The sequence below is a fragment of the Pelobates fuscus genome, chromosome 8 (genome assembly GCF_036172605.1).
Source record: "Pelobates fuscus isolate aPelFus1 chromosome 8, aPelFus1.pri, whole genome shotgun sequence".
Lineage (NCBI taxonomy): Eukaryota > Metazoa > Chordata > Amphibia > Anura > Pelobatidae > Pelobates > Pelobates fuscus.
In genome coordinates this window covers 156,705,437-156,727,973 of record NC_086324.1, presented here as the reverse complement: position 1 = coordinate 156,727,973, position 22,537 = coordinate 156,705,437, and the positions used below count along the sequence as shown (strand labels likewise).

Here is a 22,537-nt window from a genome sequence, read left to right as displayed (position 1 = left end):
CTTGTGGGGTGTTCCTAATATGCAGTGGTTAGTACTTGCCAAAAGTGGTGCAAGGAAGAACAACTGGTGAACCCGTCTGGTCCGATCACACAGAAGAGCTAATTGCTGAAAAACATGCTGAAAAATGGAATGCTGGCCATGGTAGAAAGGTGTTAGAATCCACAGTGCATCACAGTTTGCTGCGTATGGGGTTGCATAGCCGCAGACCGGACCAGGTGCCCATGATGAACCCTGTCCACCATCAAAAGTGCCTTAAATGGGGATGTGAGCATCAGAACTGGACAATGGATTAAGGGAAGAAGTTTTCCTGCTCTGATGAATCATATTTTTATTTACATCAGATAAATGGGATGAAGACAGGCCGGCAGAGGCAGTGTTATGCTCTGGGCAATGTTCTGGTGGGAAACCTTTGGTCCTGGCATTCATGTGGATGTTACCATACCACTTACCTAGTAATTGCTCCCTGACATGGTGGGGCGAGAGGAAAGGAGAAGCGCATCCACCTCTTGTTCAGTAGCCGGGGAGAAAGTCTAAAGGGTAGGAAAGGCATGATCTACGTGTGATTGAGAAAGAGAACGGCAAGGTGGGAAGAATTCTTTCCTTAGCTGTTCAATCTTGTCGGTAAAGTAACATGCAAAGCTATCAGCTGTAAGGTTAGTTTTGGGGGTGGCCACAGCAGGGCGAAGAAGAGAGTTAAAGGTGTCAGAAAGATGCCTGGGATTGTGGAAGCATGAACTAATGAGAGAGGAAAAGTATGACTGTTTGGCGAGTATTTTATATATATAAAATACTATGACAGCTTGCCACTTTTGCAATAAGTCAGTTCTTAAAATTTCACCCCTGCTCAACTTTAACTGGTATTATTGGAAAGTTGACATGTTTAGGACAGCAGCAACTTAGCCACGACATGGAAGACCACGTAAAGTCACTGAGCGGGGTCACTGAGTGCGTCAAAGTCACCAATTTCATAGCTGAAGAGTTACAAACTTCCACCGTCACAGAAACTTCCATAGGCACAGAAACTCAATATTTAATGTTTCCACAACTATCCCAGACTTCACAGCTTGACATGCAAATGAGCACAGACAGGGATCTTGTTTTGTACTTTATAATGCATTTCAGTAGATACCATTAGCAATAGACACTGTTTTAAAAACAGATTTTTTTTACAACAAAGCATGATGATACCAAAGGATCCGTATCCAGGCATTGAATGTAATTTCTCCCATGTAGGTCTCAATAGGATGGCGCTGGTCCTGGCCTGGAAATTGAAGTCCCTCACCATCAAACCCAATAAAACTCCCCACAGTGCAAATTCAAAACATACTACTCTGCATCAGCTGCATACCTCAAGTTAGACTACTTCTTGGGCATAGAAACTCGAGAAATCACGTTTCTACAACTGTCCCAGAGTTCCCAGCTTGACACGCCAGTGAGCAGAGACAGGCATTCCTTATGACATAGTGGTATCCTACTTTGTCTTATGTATACAATTTGACAGAACAGACGTTTCAGTGAAATTCTAATTCAATATATATGCAGTCTTTCATAAAGATTCTATCAAGCGTAATGGTTTCAACTTTAGAAAATGCTCCTTAAATAGAATAAGGCCATAAAATATGTTGCAGAAACAATTGAATAAACAACATTTCTAACTGCATACAGGGAATATCACTACAGGTATCATCAAACAGCAATCATACAATACTTCCAAATTCCTTCAAACCAGTAACATTTTAAAAAAGAATATTCTTAGAACCTGTAATTGTAGATTGAGCTATTGGTAAATGAAACATCATAGGACATGTATATTTCTTTCATGGCAGACATAATGGAGAGATTTCATTAACGTTTGATCTCTTTTATAACTCATTGTAAAATTTGATTTAAAAGACACATAATCACAACAAGAACAAGCCTGCCAATGTCAATAAATAAAAAATTTGAAAAACCTTCTCACCTCTCTCATTCATAGTTGGAACAGAGGTGGAGAGGATTTGTGGCAGTGATGTCCCCATGTTCAAACCTGTAAGGGTCAGTTCGTTCATAAAATGTGGTAGCTGTGGTAGAAGAAAAGCAATTGTTTACAAAGTAACCCTGACGCATTTTACACCGTGGGGTGAGTGATTGAAATAAGTAGACAGGTAACGCATTGCTAACCTTTTGCTCTTTGGTTGTCGTTGGACTGCAATTCACATCCTCCCCTTGTTATTAAATCAAGGTATAAATTATATTTTACAATTAAAGCTTATTGTTTATTTTCGTAAAGAGTGCAGGCTGACTTGGGAGCACTTGATTTCAATGCTTACACGCTGACCAGAAACAAATTATTTGCTACTGAATATGATTAACAATTAGAATTATAGATACGTTTCACAGTATAAAATTGTGCATGCGTCACATTCACACCATACCTTGATTTTACTAAGTTTTTTCTGAATCTTATTGACCACCATATCTTCCCAGTACTTCTCCCTCAGAAAGTCCCAAAAAATCCGTCCGATGAGAGCATTTACCCACGACACATGAGCAGTGTTGGAGAAAGATTGTTCAACAAAGGGCTGGGATGTTAAAGAAATGGGATAGGATTAATTGTTGTAAAATATCTATCTGGTTAATTCCACAATGGAATTGTGGTGTTTCGACAATTAACTTGCAAAAATTATTCCAACATACACCAAAAACCTCTGACTTTTTCTTAAGATTGTATTATTTAGTGAGGTCATGCAATATATTAGTTCCTAGGTATGGTAAATGATATGGCCTTCTTAGTTAATATAAGAGCAAGGGTTGCTAGTTGGTTGGCTCAAATGGTATACTATTATGGTACAAGTTTGGCAGGTTTTGAACCCATCGGTGTAGGGTTATCTTGGTAAACCCCTACCAGGAGTAAGCGAAGGAAATAATGGCACTTTACATGCTCATATTTATATCGATGTTATATATTGTTAAGTAATGTTTATGTTATGGGCCATTGCCTTTTATTTAATGTGTGGGAGATGTTAAAATGTTGGAGTGGGCAATGACCTTAGTATGTTTGTATATGATAAGTTATTAACCTTATTATTATTAAAGCTGTGGACATATTGACCCATACATAAGAGTGTCGGTGTCTTATTGGGTGGGTTTTGGGCGTATTAATATCCCTCCCCTGCCAATATGGCGACTATGCACCTGCCATGACGATTAGAGCTCCAGAAGTGGATTTTAAGGTATCTCCACTGCCAGTGATTCAAATTTATCTAAATTTTATTTTGTCCTTAAAGGTATATATTCAGCAGCATCAAAGGGAAGTGAATTGTGGGTAGGTGTCAGTAAGTGTTATAAGTACATCGTCAGCATATGTAATGATTTTATAGGATTCAGTATGATGGGTAAGGCTGGGGACAATGTGACTCAAATGAATTGCTTGAAGTAAGGATTCTAAAAGAAGGTGGAGTATGAAGCCCATGGAACAGTGAAACAGGGGAGTGGGCCTTGACAAGGCCAGGAAGTAGGCAGGTGGAAAGTTATGGGATGTTTAGGGCGGGGCTAAGTAGGGGAGGAGTCAGGTAGTGTAAATAGGCGGCCATCTTAAGTGAGGAGCCAGTTAATCTGAATTGCACTGACCTGTCACTTGTGGCTGGTCGGCGGAGTTCTTTTTCTTTTTCTCCCTCTGCAGGTAATGGCGTCCCTAGAGGAGATTCTGGACGGAGTTCGGGCGGCGGTTCGTGATAGAGGGCTGGCGTGGCTGCATGACCAGATCGGGGCGGCTGCCACCCACGCGGAGGGACCGGAGAGGAGGTCGGCGCGGAGGACCAGGCCGCCGCAGAGGTTGAGCCCGGGGGAGGCCCCTGCGGCCCGGCGGAGGAGGAGCCCTTCAGCGGTCGGCGGGTCGGAGGCCGGACCGAGTACAGCAGCGGAGGAGGGAATGCGGCAGGCGCCTTCGGGCGGACCCGCCGGGCAGGCGACTGCGGGCGCAAAACGGAGGCCACGAGGTCAGAAGGCGCCCCGCGTAATGGCGGCCGGCGGGACAGCAGGAAGCGGGAATGCTGCAACACCAGCGGACCATGCGGCTGCGGATGGCTTCACCCACGCGGCCAGTGGGCAACGGACTGAGCGTCCCGGTGAGTCAACCTCCAGCGGTATCACTGAGGGGCAAAGGGGGAATGCTAGTCGGGTTACCACAGCACCAGCGGTCCGCCAGGCATTGCGGGGAGACCAGGCCAGCAAGGGATCCGAAGGGGCGGCCGGAGGGAGGGCCAGGACTGAGCTCAGTAGAACAGGAGGAGAGGACAGCGGAGCGGGTCGAGCAGCTCAGAGGGTTTCTGGAGCTAGGAAGGCGTCAGGCGGCTTATCCTTAGGGGTTATGACGGAGTCAGACGGGGCGGCCGGTGGGGGGCCAGGCGCAGCGGCTGTGGGAGAGCCTATGGTTTCAGCACAATACCGGGGAGCAAGGGGTGGCAGTATAGAGCGAGGGGGCCCATCCGGCTGCCCTCAGGTACGGCCTAGTGACAGGGATGCGGCAGTAAAGGGCCAGGGCGGCCAGCGGCGCAGCAGCAGCGCCAGGTGCAGCAGTGACAGGAGCTGGTCAGGAGGACGGGAGAGCAGGGACAGGAGCCATTCACGGCTAGGCCGCAGCGAGTCCAGGTTCAGCGTCAGGGAAAGGAGAAGGAGGTCCAGGTCAGAGGAAGGGAGGCGGAGCAGAAGGCACAGTGCATCGAGATCTTCAGAGAGGAGCTTCAGGGAGCAGCGGCGGGGAGCGCCCAGCAAGGGAGGTCGGAAGGAGCAGTGGAGAGGATCCAGGGCAGTCGGAGAAGAGCGTAGGGAGGAAGGGCGGGTAGGGAGCTACTCGGGCAGACTACCCAGGATGTCTTCTCCTTACAGGTCGCGGAGTAACTCACCAGCGGTTCCGAGGAGGGACCAGGCGGGCAGGAGTCGGCGACTATTGGGAGCTCCAGTGTCAGAAATGGCGGATGGAGGGACAGCAACCCCGCGGCCTGCGGCGGCCAGGGGCATCAGCGGTGAGTCTTCCTCTACACCACACCCGGGGACATTCATACATTGTTTGAAGTCATTCATAGATTCATGGTCAGAGGATAGGGAGCCGCTTAGGTTCGATAGGGTTTGGTCAGCAGGTGAAGGCAGTGGGTCGGGGTTGGTGGGGGTATCCTCAGGAGTGACAGGTGGTAATAGGGAGGAAACGCGGCCCACTGATAAGCCTGACGGATCATCGGTGGGGGACGGGGTACTCGACGTGACGGGTGGGGACATTACGGAAGCAGCGCGTCAGAATGTACATGTGTCCTTCGCGGGGCCGTTAGGTTGCCATTTAAAAGGGGAGGTGAAGGAGAAGATTGCAAAAGGGGAATTCGTGGAAATATTTTCCCTTCTTCCCCTGGAGGAATTCTTAGATTTAAAAGAGGAGGACAAGAAGGACGCCAAGAAGGAAGAGGAGGAGAAAAGGCGGAGGTATCGCAAGATACCGAAGACCTTCGGCAACTGGCTGCGAGCTTTTTGCATTTTGGCCAGTGTCATTGGGGAGAAGCGGCCGGAGTGCTGCTCTCAGTTGTTTTGTTACTTGGACGGAATCGGGGACGCATACCGCACCTATGGGGGGTTGGCATGGTGGAGGTATGATGAGCAGTTCCGTCAGCGACTGGCAGCCAACCCTTCCATGCGCTGGGACCAAATGGACCTGCCGCTTTGGATGCGGTTAATGATGGCGCAAAAGAATGCGCCCTTTCCAGGGAATGCCGGCACCGCTCCCGGGGGGGCGGTGGCGGCAGGTCAAAAGAAAGGTACCTGCTGGGCCTTCAATGAAGGACAGTGTAAGTGGGGATCCGCTTGTAGATTCCGGCACGAATGCTCAGGGTGCGGCGGGAACCACGGGGTCAACAGGTGCTTCAAGAAAGGTAAGTCGGCCGCAGGGGGAGGAGCAACGGGAGCGGCCGCTCCCACAGCTCCCGCTGGGGGTGTCACCAGTGAAGGTAGGCGCGATGTTGCCTTGGCTAAGGCAATACGCTGATCAAGCCGTGGCAGAATTCCTTCGGGCGGGCTTTGCCGAGGGTTTCAAAATTCCCTTCAAAGCCACGGGGCCGGGGGCACCTTGTGAGAACCTCAGGTCGGTCAGGGAACACCCGGGGGTAGTGCGGGAGAAATTGGCCAAGGAGGTGCAAGCGGGGAGGATGGCGGGGCCATTTCCGGCTCCGCCCTTGGCGAATCTGAGGTTGTCACCATTGGGGGTGGTCCCCAAGAAGGAAGAGGGAAAGTTCCGTCTGATTCATCATTTATCGCACCCGAAAGGGTCTTCGGTGAATGATGACATCGACGCCGACCTATGCTCGGTCTCCTACACGTCATTCGACAAAGCCGTCGAGCTGGTTAGGAGAGCGGGGCGTGGGGCGCTGATGGCCAAGGTGGATGTGGAGGCGGCTTTTCGGCTGCTGCCCATACACCCGGACTGTCACCACCTGTTGGGGTGCCACTTTGAGGGTGCAATCTTCGTGGACTTGTGTCTGCCTATGGGTTGTTCCATCTCTTGCGCTTACTTCGAGAGGTTTAGTACCTTCTTGGAATGGGTGGTGCGCACGGAATCGGCGGGGGGTGCTGTAGTGCACTACTTGGACGATTTTCTGTGTGTCGGCCCGCGGGACTCTGAGCGGTGTGCTCAGGTACTGAGGGTTTTTCAGCGGGTGGCGCATACCTTTGGGGTGCCGTTGGCGGGGGACAAGACGGTGGGCCCCACCACGTGCCTTAGCTTCTTGGGTCTCGAAATTGATTCGGAGCTCGGGGAATGCAGGCTGCCTAGGGATAAGCTGCGGCATCTGCGACAGCTAGTGGACGTGGTAAAGGGGGCGAGGAAGGTGACCTTGCGGGGGCTCCAGTCCCTCGTGGGGAGCCTCAATTTCGCGTGCAGGGTGATCCCCATGGGGAGGATATTTTGCCGGAGGTTGGCGCAAGCAACAAGTGGGGTGCGGCGGCCGTCGCACTACATTCGGGTGTCGACCGAGATGAAGGACGATTTGGGGGTTTGGGAACGGTTTTTGGGCAACTTTAACGGGACGGTGTTCTTTCGGGAACCGACGGTGTCGTCGGCCGCGATGAAGTTGTTTACAGACGCTTCCGGCAGTATTGGTTTTGGGGCATACTTGGCAGGTAAGTGGTGCGCGGAGGCGTGGCCGGAACCGTGGAAGGTGAGTCCTCTGATTAAGAACTTGGCGTTCTTGGAATTGTTTCCCATCGTTGTAGCGGTGGTACTCTGGGGTACGGAGTTGGCTGACAAAAAGGTGGTATTCTACTCCGATAACATGGCGGTGGTGCAAGCGATCAATAGCTTGACCGCCTCGTCGCCCCCGGTAGTACGCCTGCTTCGACAATTAGTGCTTAGTTGTATGTCATTCAATATAGTGTTCAGGGCTAGGCACATCCCGGGGCTCCAGAACGTGGTGGCTGACTCACTGTCTCGTTTTCAGTGGGAACGCTTTCGGGAGGCTGCGCCGGACGCGCTGGCCCAGGGTCAGGAGTGCCCGGGTGTGATGTGGCAACTCGGGACGGCCTGCTTGGAGACTGTGTGAGGAGGTCACTGGCGCCGAGCACGTGGGCATCCTACGTAAAGGTTTGGAAACTGTGGGACGAGACGGTAGCCCAGGTGAGTAGCGCCCCTACAGAGGGGCAACGCTTGGATGCACTTTTGTGGTTGCTCTGTCGATTGTTCGCGGCTCAGGCGTCGCCTGCCATGGTGGATAGACATCTCTCTGCCTTGGCTTTCCTGTTTAAGTTCAATGGCTGGGTGGATGATACCAAACACTTCATGGTCCGGCAGGCAGTGAAGGGATTCAAGAGGGGGAAGAAAACGGTAGACACGCGTAGACCAGTGTCCTTTGACTTGATGCGGGAGCTGGTGGGGGTTCTACCGGGCATTTGCAGCTCCACATTCGAGGTGTCGTTGTTCACGGTGGCATTTGTGTGGGCCTTTTTCGGGGCTTTCCGGATCGGGGAGTTGGTAAGCGCAAACAAGAGGGGCCTTGGGGGTCTTCAGCTCACAGATGTGGAGGTTCGCGAGGACAGGGTGCAAATTCAGTTACGCCGTTCGAAGACGGACATTTTTGGTAAAGGTTGCACAGTTGTGCTGTTCGGGCTGCCTGGGTCAGGGGTGTGCCCAGTTGAAAAGGGGTCGGAGTACCGGGCATTGCGCCCGGGGGGTGAAGGTTGCTTCTTGGTGCACCAGGACGGCTCGGCCCTGTCGCGCTTCCAGTTCGCGAGGGTGTTTCGGATGGGGGTAAGTAAGCTGGGCCTGGAGCCGGGGCAATTTGGGACTCACTCCTTTAGAATTGGGGCGGCGACCGAGGCCGCACGGCTGGGGCTGGGGGATGAGAGGATTAAACGCATAGGGAGGTGGGAATCCTTGCGTTTTCGATCATATGTTAGACCAGATAGGCTGGTGTGAGCAGGGCAGTGTTATGCTGTGATGGAAGTGTAATCCATCTGTTTGGTATTAACGTGTTTTTCTTTGCAGGATGGAGAGTATGGATCTGGGGCCACTCGTATGTCTATTGGGCTCAGAAGAGGGCTGCTGTTCGGAGAAGTGGAGTACAGCTGGGTTTTAATCAAGGAGATGTGTCGATTTCTTGGTTTGGCTTTAGGGGGTTTAGCTGGCAAAGCCTCAGTAGTACGTTGTTTAGCAGGTTGGCGGGAGGGTCTGCACCAGACATAGTTTTATTGCACGGGGGTGGGAATGATTTGGGTCTGATTCCGCAAAGGGAGTTGGTTAGACGGATGAAGAGAGACGTTGATCGGCTGTTGGACCTGGTCCCTGGCGTGGTGGTGGTGTGGTCGGAAATGGTCCCCCGTTTCACGTGGCGGCACGCCAGGGATCCAGCTGCAGTGGCTCGATGCAGGGGTAAGGTTAACAGGGCGATGGCGAGTTTTGTGCGGCGAGTGGGGGGCATTGTAGTTCGGCATAGGGAACTGGAGGACATGCTGCCGGGCTATTTTAGGAGAGACGGGGTACACTTGTCAGACGTGGGTTGTGACTTGCTCAATCTAGGCTTTCAGGAAGGGATTAGCTTGGCCCTGTTTCAGGGTGGTGGGGGGCGCACATGTCCTTAAGGGATCAAGTCATGTGCTATGGCGGAACAGGGCGTGTTAAAGCCAGGAGTTAGATGGAATTGGGAATGGACAGGCCAAGGCCTAGGCTGGAGTAGGCCAGATGGTTTAGAGTGTTGGTAGGTTCAAGCTCTTCGGTGGCTACGAACCTAGGGGGTAGGGGTGTCTGGGTACACCCCTACAGTTAACAGATGGTTTTGGGGCCTCTCTGGTAGGCCGTGTGTTAATGGTTATATGTTAAGTGAATGTTAATTATTGTTCAAAAGATAGGGTCATTGTCAGGGGTATTGTGCGGGGGGATAGTAATATAATGTTAGCTGGACAATGACCCTAAATTGTTAATTTATTTATTTATACATTTAATAATTAATAAAGCTGTGGACGTTATAATCCAACAGATAAATTCGGTGTCAGTGTTTTATTTAAGGTAAACTAAAATAGCACCTGCCGAATAACGACGGTGCATATGTCAAGTGGAAACACGCTAAGTAACTGTGGCCTTAATTTAATATTGTTGGTTAAAACTTTTCAAACAATTGAATATTTTTGGATACATTTTTTAAATGATTTAATATTCTGAAAAATATTTACATTTTGTAATATTTTAATATATATATATATATATGAATTAAGTTTTTTTATAATACTACTGCAGAATCTAGAACAAATATTATTAACATTACAAATGCACATTTCTGAACATTGGGTTCAGGCTAACATGTTAAAGGACCACTATAGGCACCCAGAACACTTCAGATCAATGAAGTGGTCTGGGTGCCTGGTTCCCCTAGTTTTAACCCTGCAGCTAAAAACATAGCAGTTTCAGAGAAACTAGCCACTAGAGGTGCTTCCGCGATTTACTCTGAGTAATGCTTTCCTACGGGCGGCTTTGAATGCGTGCGTGCCTCTGGCTGCGCATGCGCATTCGGCTCCACTCGGGAGCTGACGTCGATGGAGGAGGAGAGGTCACCAGTGCCGAGAGAGCCCGGCGATGGATTAAGGTAAGCAAATAAATTGTTAATTAACCATTTATTCGCTGCGGGATGGGGCCCTAGTCCCCGCTCTATAGCGTTAGAAATACATATTTGTATTCCTAACGCTATAGTGTTCCTTTAACAAAAAATATAAATCTATTGAGATCCATTTATATAAGAAGATTTTAAAATACCAAAGCTGCTTTAAATATCCAACATAATCTGTCAACATAATATCTGTCAACATAATTCTCCATCTAACAATTTTATAAATCCACGACTTAAAATAAACAATACAGAAAAATTTTAAAATACCTTTTTCCGAGGAGTAGGGCTGCTGGCGGCACTTTGACATGGGCTCTGCACAGGGCTGTTTTGTTCGGAAGGGATAAATCGAGACATGTAGGCTGTGTAATCCAGAAATACTTTTTGTTTAAGATTGCCCGCCAGGTCTCTGGGTTTGGACATACATGGGACATCCTCTTCTGCACTCTCCCCAGTACTATTAACGGAGTCCCCCCAGGTAGTCTGGCTGCTTAAAGGGCCTGGCTGAACACCTACAGCGGCCAAAACAAATACATTAAACAATATACAATACAGGCACAGCAAAATACATGATATAAATGAAATACTAAAGGCCAAAGGCAGTTACAAAATTTAGATGGGGACATTTTTCTGAAGATTAATCTTTATTAAACAAGTTAAAAAAAGACACAATTTTTTTTAATGAACAAATTAAAAATTGTGAAGGAAATAATTACACTTTAATAACACTAACTGTAAACAAAGTCAGGGTATACGCACAATGCCTTGCAAACAAAGCATGTTTGGGTACTCAGAATACTCATCTATTTCCATTAAATGAACTCTATAGTGTTATAAATACAAATGTGTATTCCTGTGTATTCGTGTTATAGTGTGCTAGTCATTGTTTACATGACCCCCACTCCCAACAAAGGTTAAAAAGTACCTTTACTCCCCTTTTCTCCCACATTGTGCTGCTCTCTCTGTGGCTGTCCCTGCCCCCTTGGCTGAGATAATTAATCTTGATGATCTCATCCAATCCATTGAGATAAAGTGGCCTCGGTGTCTATAGAGTCCCTTTAATTACGATTTAGTAATGTGATAATTTCCTTTGAAGAAACTTTCCTATAAACACACACATAAAAAAAACAAAAAAATATGCCTATGGCAGGGCATACTGATTACATTCAAAATGGAGGTGGACAGAACTAGCTCAGTGGCAGAGAAATGCAGTTACCCGAAAGCAAATAGACATGTTCTACCAAGTCTATACTGGTGCTCTCTAGCGTTTATTCAATAGGAAGCCCATTTAAGGCACGCGTAAAGAATCCAGTCATGGTGGTAATGCGGGTCAGTGACTTGGCAACATTTTTAGGCACAGTTACCTGTTTTGCTCTCAAATCTGTTGGCACTTTGCCTTTCATTGACGGTTCCTTGGGAAGCTCTCACCAGATATTGGTACCATTCTTCCTTCTGTCTTCCTGTTCTCCCAAACAGGTAGAGAATAGAACCTTTGCCTTCACTGAGTCCTGATTGAATGTTCTCTAGATTCGGCTTCTGGAGTTCCTCACAAATATCACCTTGGTAGCCAAGTTCAAGGTTATCGGAAGTTAGGTCATTAGTGTCGCAGAGCTGGATGCATATTGGATATTTCTTGTTCCATAATCTCTTTTTCGCTAGGCCATACGGATATAGAAATACCTGTGAAATTATTGCAATTAAACCGACTTACTTACTCAAAAAATATCATAAGATCAATTTCTGGTTTATATCCAGGTCAATGCATGTAATTACAGACCCACTAGGCAATGAATGAATTAGTTGGCAGTATGTCAATCGATTCCTACTACTTACTACACTGGGTTATTTACTGAAGTACAAAGTGCTGAGAATTCAAAGTGAATTTCATATTTCAAGCCTAAATAGCCAAACACAGTTGGATAATTTAATTCAGAGATTATTTTATAAAAGATTAAATAAACTTTGAATTCACTCAGAATTCCTATCAATTCTCACTGTAGTGAAGAACGATATACATTTTTTTCAACTTAATTTTGAAGCATCAACCATGAGTTTAAAAAATTATCTTCGGAACTTCATATATCTACCATTAAGGCTTCAATGGTGAGCTAAAATTGTTGGTATCAGCACTATCTGTCTGACTAAACCCATAATGTTATCAACAGTTCTAGGTAATTGTGTGTTGAACTCTTGAATTTATCTGCAGTGAAACATTTTAAATATTAAAACTGATATAAGTTAGGAAGGGGTAATATACAAATAATATAAGTTCATTTGAACCATGACTGCAGAGTCCATATGGTTCTCATACACTTTTTCGTTTTTATTTTCTTACTTATAACTGCTGGTTAATTAAGTTTAAGTTTCAACCATTTACCTGTGCATTGGTCAAGTCATGGACTTGATGATTAACAAATCCAACTTCAGATATCTCCTCTCCGAATATTGATCTCCGTGGAAGATTGCTTCCCGAGTAGGACCTTGTTATGGTCCTGCCTTCCAACGTTACAAACACGGAGTGAGTGAGAGCCGGGTGGTATGTCTCGGGGTCGTAAGAGAACATTTCATTCATCCATCCCTGGAAGTTACAAGCCATACATATAATTTTTGTCTTCAGAAAATATAGTATAGACAAAATCGGTTAAGGCATTGATTTTGTCTGACAAGTAATTTGCAAATGCAGTGGGAAAAATGATGATAACATGGTATCTGTACTTTATCTGCTAACATTTGTCCAGGCGTAGTGTGATGTGACATATGGTACCTTGTCTCAGCTCAGTGACACCCTGCTATTTTTGTACCTTTTGCTCCCCTCGGCTGCATTACTCGTGACTGACAGACCTCAACTGTGTTATGTGTCCGGCTGTAAAGCGAGCAAGTGGGATTAAGTAGACTTTGTGTGAATTTTGTTTAATGCCAATTCGGAACACTGTCATTGAGGAGAGATATATTTATTAATGACGTGCGTGGTATCCACCAAATTCTGGTATTCCAGAATGGGAAAATGCCTTGGTCTATGAGATACTTACTTTAAAAAGCTGTATCTACTTACCTTATTGACCTTTTACCTTTTAATATATCATAGCAAGATGTTACATTATGTCATATGTATTGGATGTGGGCACTATAAAAAAATTAGTAGAAGGGTTACATATGCTCTGAATGAACTAGAAATAGCTCAACATTTAATACAAATATAACATGGATACCTACTCTTTGAACATCTCATCCTAAAATATTTTGCATTAATATATAGCTAATTCTGCCTTTGTTTCTGTAATAGCATCTATTTTTTTTTGGGGGGGGGGCGATTTCTTCTAAAGAGTTGAATTTTTTCGTTTGGTTTTAGCCATCTGCAAGAGTATTAGTGAGATCAGGAACTTATGTTTGGGCAGTGGTGTATTTTGAATTTGTGCTGCCCTAGGCATGACGGAACTCGGGCATCCCCCAATTTAAATTTGCCACACCCATTCCTGTTGAGGCTGCACCTCTTCCTGTTAAAGGCTAAAACACGCTTTGACTGACATACACACAGACACACCCACTCACTGACCGGCACACACTCTCAGATACACTGACATACACTCAATGGTAGACACACATACTCACACACTTACTGATTTGACACAATCTGACAGACACACACAATCACTCAGACACGCACTGACACACACACGCACTGAAAGACACGCTCACACTCACTGACAAACACACATTGACAGACACACACACACACACACACACTCCCAGGCACACACTGATAGACATACACACACATTCACTGACAAACTCACTGACAGAAACACTCACTAAGACACACTGACGGATATAAACACACATTCACTGAGAGACACACAAACACACACTGACAGACAAACACACAGTGACATACACACATACTGACATACACACACACTGACATACAAACACACTCAGACAGACTCACACAAACAAGCAAACTGACAGACAGACACACACACACATTCATTGACAGATAAACAAACTCACTGACAGATACACTCACTTAGACACACTGACAGATATAACAACACATTCACTGACACACACACACATTTCCCCCCAACATTTACAAATAATTGTTATTTACTTTTATTTTAGTTTAAATCCACCCAGCCTCCCTACCTTTGGGAGAGCTGGGTGGATTTTTACCTTGGGTCCAGTAGGGATGTTGGGCTGGTTGCTGGACAGGCAGGCGTGCAGGATGGAGGGCGGGCAGGCAAAGTGGGGGTGGGTGCGCAAAATAGGCTGGGAGGGAGCTGTGATCATCCTGCTCAGCTCCCTCACGCGCCGCTTAGTGATGCCTAGTGCCAGAATGACGTTATTATCCGGCTCCCGGCATCACTGCGGGTCGCGCAAGCTTGCTGAGCAGGAAGAGCTTAGATCAGTTATACAAACTGTCTGGGTGCCCTGGGTGGGGCTCAAGGGTGGCCAGCTGGCCAACTCTTGGGCCCCCATACGTCAAGGCTAACAAGGTATTTGCCAGGGCACTGGGGGTGGGGGGCAGCTTTTTTTGCCGCCCCCTGGAAAGGCCTTGTTAGCGCTGCTCCCACCCCAAAACAGCTTAATCTTATTTTAGTTGCTATAGGGGCAAAAGTGCCTGAGTGCCTTTAAACAGTTAGCAATGGTTTATCTGACACGCTCAGCCTATCAATAAGCGCCATTGAGATAAATAGTATGGTTAAGTATTATCTTAAGTATAAGCTTAAAGCGAATCTGTCACTTTTGGGGGTCTATACTAATTTTTTTTACCAGAAGTAACATCTCCACTAATGATGCGGTGGCTGCAGGGTGCAGTTGAAGGCAGGTGTATTTACCCAAAGCTCTGAAGCTATCCCTCGCAGATGCCACCATGTTCTTCCCAGGGACACACCTCATCCCCTCGGACTTCATTTGGAAGCAGCCACATCTTTGCTGCTCTCTTGCGTATGTGCGAGAGTACAACAATGAGGTCTATGGAGGTTCCCACAAGGTTGCAGGACTGGAGCCTTACAATTAAATGATGCCTGATTACCACAGTTGTCGCTTGTGATGGCTGCTAGGGTTTGACAGAATTTAAAGGAACACTATAGTCACCTAAATTACTTTAGCTAAATAAAGCAGTTTTAGTGTATAGATCATTCCCCTGCAATTTCACTGCTCAATTCACTGTCATTTAGGAGTTAAATCACTTTGTTTCTGTTTATGCAGCCCTAGCCACACCTCCCCTGGCTATGATTGACAGAGCCTGCATGAAAAAAAAAACTGGTTTCACTTTCAAACAGATGTAATTTACCTTAAATAATTATATCTCAATCTCTAAATTGAACTTTAATCACATACAGGAGGCTCTTGCAGGGTCTAGCAAGCTATTAACATAGCAGGGGATAAGAAAATCTTAATTAAACTGAACTTGTAATAAAGAAAGCCTAAATAGGGCTCTCTTTACAGGAAGTGTTTATGGAAGGCTGTGCAAGTCACATGCAGGGAGGTGTGACTAGGGTTCATAAACAAAGGGATTTAACTCCTAAATGGCAGAGGATTGAGCAGTGAGACTGCAGGGGCATGTTCTATACACCAAAACTGCTTCATTAAGCTAAAGTTGTTCAGGTGACTATAGTGTCCCTTTAACAGTGAAGCTCTGCCTTTTCTTAACTTTTGTCAACATTTGGCTTTACCACAAGACAAAAGGGACCCTACTTTTTCTTATGGTATCTTCAGATTGAGTTGGAATTTCAGTGAAATTATAATGCAGCCAGTATGAATATTTCATAATTATTATATTATTATGAAACACCCAGGAGTAACAGAGCTGCATGAAGTTGTGAGGGTGGCATGGTTCCTTTAAAAAAAAAAAAAAAAAAAAAATCGAATGAAAAAACAAACAAACAAAAACATCAATAAGCTAATACAGAAAAAAAAACATTTGATAGCAGATTAGGTTCCAACTAATATCTACGAAAAACATATCCTACACCTTAATACTGTTAATCTGCCTCTTGCGGTAAATTATATTTACCCTCCTAGCTAATTTTCTCTCTTCCCTATTTTTTCCACCTAATGATCTCATTCATTTTTTTTTTTTTACATTCGTTCCTGATATTTTTTATTGGAATTTCACAACTCGTCACAATGTTATTGCCTGAATATTTGTTTTTTACACGTGTATAGATCCCATCTTTGAAGAATATTTTTTCTAATATTTTTGGCATAGGTTTTGATGTATTGTGGCTGTGGGCTCCATAATGAAAGACCCCATTACTAAACTGCAGTGTCAACAATTTGCTCAGCAAGTAAAACATTGGGTGACCTGTACAGTTAATCTCAGATCAATAGATTTTTTTTTATTTTTTTGCAAACAATGGGCATGTCGTTAACTTCCATTGATCCTACCTTCAACACTTCAGGCTCTTGTGATTTGGATTCCATTAGAAGGGATTGAAAACTCTCCTGCACAAATTGTTTGTGTCTACAAGAATAGTTCCTTTTGGGCACCAACAATAAAATAATAAAAAATCCCATCATGAATCCACTGATCAGGCCCATAAAAAGTCCTGAAATGTAAGCAGGAAGTGGCCAAATGAGTAAGTTGTATGCCAGGATTGCAACACACACCAGAACACCGCATGGCACATCATTGTGAGAATGGGGAGTCTGGCAGCAGGAGTCAAGCTTATCTTCATCTTCCTCTGCACCATTATTAGTTGGCAGTTCCACCACTTGGATCATATCACCGTAGGAACAAATCTTATATTTACAATAGTTTTTTACAGGATGGTGGTGTACTGTTTTGACGGTGTCATCTGGAAAACCCGTGGTATCCTCTTCTTCCTCTCTTTCATAAATTGGCAAAGTGTTCTTTCCATCAAAGAACCCTTGATCCCGCAAATGGCTGCTCGATGATTCCGGTGCGCAAAATACTGGTGACATAGTCCTATATTTTGGGTTTGGACTTGTCTCTTCTCCAATTATCTTACTAAGCATACTTAATGGTTCTTGCATGGCTTCTGACAATCTCCTTTTGGTATCTTCTAACTTGGCCTCTACTTCTTGCACATTAAAAAACATCCCTTTGCTTTCTGAAGGTGACATACTGGGTGAAGACGGGACTGTCCTGGAGTCCCCGTTCTTGTTTTTTGTTTGGGTGATTTGCCTCCAAAGATGGACATTGAGTTTGGAGTCTGACTTAGACTGAGTGACCTCAGGTTCCAAACGGGATATTTCCGTAGAGATGGACTTCACAAGATTAACAAAGGGATGAGTCTTCTGAGGAGAAGGGTCCTTGGAATCAATTTCAGTAGAGAGAGACTTCACTAAGTTGATGAGTGGCTTAGATGTAGGTGAACTTGGCAGTAGAGGTGAACTGCTTTTTTGGCTCTCATTACACAGGAACACATCACTTACACACTCGTAGGCAGCTAATGCAAGCTCATTGACCACAGTCCCAGGGGAAGCAGCTGACTTAACATAAACTGGACAATTGGACATTTCACTTGCACATACTGAAGTTCCATCATCATCATCTTGATCCAGACTGAAAATCAGTTCACTCTCATCTACGTCATCCCAATTGTCTTCACTCTGCACTTTGGTCAACTGGATTGTTATTCCTTGTGGGACCTGTGGTATACTGGGTGCTTGAGTGGAACCTGATGGATGGCTTACTGCCGGAGATCCAGCTTGGACCAGACCCTCATCGGATATGTAAGACATTGTTCACAACATGTCTTTCTTTCTGGAAGTAGCAAAAGAAAATATGAATTTAATATATTAATATCCCTGAAAACATCACATTTCAAAAATATCAGCAACTTCTCAAACAAAGTATTTCAATGTAAAACCTTCTCTTATATACAGAACATCCACTGCCTGCTGGCATTGATGGTTACAAGTAGCACAGACAAATTATTATTATTATTATGATATTTATAGAGCGCCGTCAAATTCTGCAGCGCTTTACAATGGGTGGACGAACAGACATGTAGTTGTAACCAGACAAGTTGGACACACAGGAATAGAGGGGTTGAGGCCCTGCTCAATGAGCTTACATGCTAGAGGGAGTGGGGTAAAATGACACAAAAGGTAAGGATAGTATTAGACTAGTGACAGTTGCAGAAGAGGAATCAGTTGGCAGCTATTAACAGTTTAATTGATACGATTTTAAGCCAGCCACTAACACAGGTCAGAGACATTCAATTCTTTGTGATTTTGGATCGTTGAGTAGTTTTTTAGTATTCAGCTTGATTGAGGCTACAAATAAACCTCATTGTTGAACAGGAACATTATTAATATTGAACACAAACATATTTTATGGGACTGAGGTGTGGTGACTGTACAGGAGACAGAATAATCATTCTATTTAGGCTTTGTGAAACAGATACCAAAAATCTTTTTTCAATATTTTTAATTTTTAATATTTTAATATTTTTTTTTTCCATTTGCACAACACTGTAAAATACCATTATCTGACATTGTTACTGCGGTCACTGATGAGGGTGACCACTTGTCCCCTATTAGTACAAGATAGTTATGAAAACCACATGTCAACAAACTTATACTTCTAGTGGCTTTTGATAAATACTCATTAGAGTTGCTTACTGCGCCTTTTTAAACAACAGACAACATACAAAATAAGATCACAGCATGTAATGTAGAGTAATTTAACTTTTATTCCTCCAGAATATACATAACCCTATCCTAAATCAATATGTCTGATTTTACTCTCCTAATCAAGGCTGAAATTTTGAATAAATTCTCATAACCCAAAATGTTCTCAATGAGCCTTGAATACCGTGCTGTTTTAATATCTTATTTTTTGTTGTAATAATCTGCAAACTCTATTATTTTTTTGGCTGTGGCTTATCACTGTGTCCTGTCCAGTCTGCAGTAGATATTTTGACATCTACAGATAAATGGGTGGCCTAATTTGTAATGACAGAACCGGGAGTACCTCAGGATCCTCTCAGTAACCAGGCACTGGGGGCTAGGATGAATTTCTGTCAAATCATTGATATCTTTGGCAAAAGAGAGAGATGCCTTCCCTTCAGAGACACGATACATCTGCAGAATCTGTTGATGCACTAAAAACCTGGCTTGTTCAGAAACATTCATTTTTAATTATCTGAACGTACCAAAATGTCTATTACAATTTTTTTATTAACAGAGCATCAAGATATTATTCAGCTCTATTCATTAAGGGGTAGAAACGTAACAAGTCACTGTGCACATTTGTGTGTTTGTTTATTAATTAAGACATTATCTGCAGTACAAATATCACGTGTTACTTTCACAATTCTATAAAGGGCCTGTGGAATTCGGACATGTTTATCAACAATCTGCTATCCACCGTGGCATTAGTGGGCTTAACATTTCTCTCACACAAACTAATACTATACAGAGCTTAGACTGCAAGGTCATCTGTATATAAACAGCTAAGATGTCTGACTTCCTGACTATATTCCATAGCACCGTAGGACCGAACAGTTTGTCCAGGCTGAAATCCAAATTCACTCAGCATAATAGGATGAGTTAGTTGCTGGTTATTTAGGGATACATAATATGAATATTTATGGAGAGAAATACCACACGTTGGCTTAGCTGCCTGACTTTCAGAGGGCTAATGCTTTTTTGTGGTTGTACAGCGGAAGACAAAAAAAACAAAAAAAGACAAAAAAAAGATAACGAGTACCAAAATACTTTAAAGAAAAAAATGGCTTTTGTGCTGATAAGAAATCTTATAAAAAAATTTTTTTTTAAAACAACATTTTTTAAAGCCAAAACAAGCTTAACATCTTAATTGTCAGTATGCAGTACAATATATTCCCTTATAAGCAGTATGCAATATGTATATTGCTCATAAAATGAAATAAATTGCAAGCTCTTGGGGTCAAGCAATGAAAATCCCATGAGTACATGCAAGTTTGTAATATTCATATATTTGCAAAGCCACTTTTGCCAATTATTATTCACTATCAAGAAGTGAAAGATCACTAGCTCCCTAATGGCATTGCACAACACACCTCTCAGACACCCCAAGAGTTAAACAGGTAGGCATTGGTGACATTGACATCCCATCTAATTGCAGGTTAGAGATGTGTGTCCCAGTTCTACCAGTTACTCTCACCTGCTATATCTCGTGTGTTGTATATGCGGAGGAGGCTGCACAATTTTGCAGATATTTAACAGTTTCATTGCCTAACTGAGCTGTGCAAATGATCTCAGAGCCAGTGCTAAACAATCTCAGGATTCACATTAACCCTTTGAAATTGCAAAGCACTTGGTGGCTAGTCCTTCTCGCGCTGGAGTTAATCAGAAAGTTGATACTGTATCGCATGAATAGGTGATCCGTACTGCTGTATGTGATTATTATTTGCACAATCATTGATTACGCTCACCTCTCCCCCAACTCAGCTCCAAAATCCATAATTAAATTAGAGCTCCAGGTTGCTTCTCGTGTTTATTAAAAATGGAGATGGGGGAGATCCTGTCCTGGGTTGTGTTTATAAAATTAAGAGCCATGTTATTATTGAGGGAGAATATTAATAAGATAACATACCAGCCTGGGAAGTCACCCAGATTCACAGCTTGTCCCACGAATGGATGGATGTTCTCGCTCAGTACATCTCTCAGCAGAGGGGACTCGGTCCTGTGGCTGTCCAGTGATGTGCAGAGTGTCTGCAGATATTCTCTACAGCAGCAGCAGATCCCAGTCTGAGCCAAGCACAGCCACTGCAGGGATGTGACGGGAGAGTGAGAGAGAGCGAGAGATAGAGAGAGAGAGAGAGAGAGAGAGAGAGAATGAAAGAGAGAGAGGGATAGAGTGAAAGAGAGAGAGGGATAGAGTGAAAGAGAGAGAGAATGAAAGAGAGAGAGAAGGAAGGAAAGACAGAGGGATAGAGTGAAAGAGAGAGAGAGAGAGAAAAGAGAGAGAGGAAGGGATCGAGAGAGAGAGAGAGAGAAAGAGAGAGAGAGAGAAAGAGAGAAAACAAAAGAAAGAGAGCGGACGTGGGAGAGAGATCTCACCTGATACATTTTGGGCTCCAAAACAACTCTTGTAAGAAAAAAAAACAAACAAACACAAATGTCAGAGTCTTCGTTGTTGCCATATGAGAAAGCCTATATAAATGAAAGGAATATTTGTGCTATATGTGTGATGTTTTTTTTTATTTTGTCTCCCTCCCCCCCCCCCCCCCCCTTCCACCTCACCCCCTACTACTGTCCTAAATTTTGTCTATTCCCTCCATCACGTCCCTTTGCAGTTTATTTTGTGGAACCATGCACAGGTTACCTGACATGCGCACAGTCGATTATTCGGCAGGTGCGCTGTTTACCCCAAACCCCCCAATAACTTACAGACACCGTATTTCTGTTGGAATAAAAAAGTCCACAGCTTTATTTATTATTATAAACAAGGTAACAAATTGGGGTCATTGCCACAAAAGTAAATATACCTCCACCCCCCACCGTACATAAATTACCCCCGGCAATGACCCCGCCAATAACAATAAATAACATTATAAATAACCAATAACACATAACATATGGCCTACCAAAGAGGCCCCATATCCATAACTTTTTAAACTGTAGGGGTGTACCGAGACCCCCCTACACCACCTGGTTCGGAGCCACCGATGAGCTCGAACCCACAAACCATTTCACACTCCAGTTTAATCCCGCCTAACCAATTTATACTCCTCCTACCTTCCAATTACCCAAGCCCTATCCCGCCGCTGTGACCAAACGGGAACTCCAAAACAACAGGGAGGGTGGGAGGGACAATTACCAGGTAAGTGTCAGTTTAGTTAAAATGTCCCTTAGACATAAAATGGCCGCTTAATATACTCCTATAGTCCAACCCCCATTTACCAATAACCACACCCCTTTAACTGGTTACTCCCCTGCCTACTCCTGGCTCTGTCAAGGCCCACTCCCCTGACTGCGCTGTTCCATGGGCTACAGGATGGCAAGCTTGTATCAGCAGGGCCATTTTCATTTTTATTTTCACATTAACCTGTTTGTCACATATTTGTAGGGTTTTTTTGTTTGTTGTTTTTTACATGAAATAAAACATTTGCTGTTTTCCATTATCCCTTGAAAAACTATACAGTGCTCTGGCATACGTTGGCGCTATATAATTGATTGCACTAATAATAATAATTATGATATCAAAGTTGTACTGTCAAACTGTGTCAGCAAATGCTTGTTACACCTCAAGGCTGATTAATGATGCATGCGCTAGTCAGGATATTAAAGGAACACTATAGTCACCTAAATTACTTTAGCTAAATAAAGCAGTTTTAGTGTATAGATCATTCCCCTGCAATTTCACTGCTCAATTCACTGTCATTTAGAAGTTAAATCACTTTGTTTCTGTTTATGCAGCCCTAGCCACACCTCCCCTGGCTATGATTGACAGAGCCTGCATGAAAAAAAAA

General features: G+C 44.4%; 1 protein-coding gene across 1 annotated transcript in view; it reads right to left on the bottom strand.

Annotated features, from left to right (window-relative positions):
• Positions 1–20,835, bottom strand: part of LOC134571838 (testis-expressed protein 2-like) — a 33,228-nt gene extending 12,393 nt beyond the window's left edge. The window contains exons 1-7 of the mRNA XM_063430464.1: positions 20,659–20,835; positions 16,497–17,838; positions 12,484–12,684; positions 11,471–11,786; positions 10,377–10,618; positions 2,415–2,561; positions 1,961–2,060 (exon numbers count right to left, since the gene is read on the bottom strand). Of these exons, the coding sequence (XP_063286534.1) occupies positions 1,961–2,060; positions 2,415–2,561; positions 10,377–10,618; positions 11,471–11,786; positions 12,484–12,684; positions 16,497–17,816 (2,326 nt within the window). The 5' untranslated portion in view covers positions 17,817–17,838; positions 20,659–20,835. The remainder of the gene's footprint in view (positions 1–1,960; positions 2,061–2,414; positions 2,562–10,376; positions 10,619–11,470; positions 11,787–12,483; positions 12,685–16,496; positions 17,839–20,658) is intronic.
• Between the last annotated feature and the right edge of the window lie 1,702 nt (positions 20,836–22,537).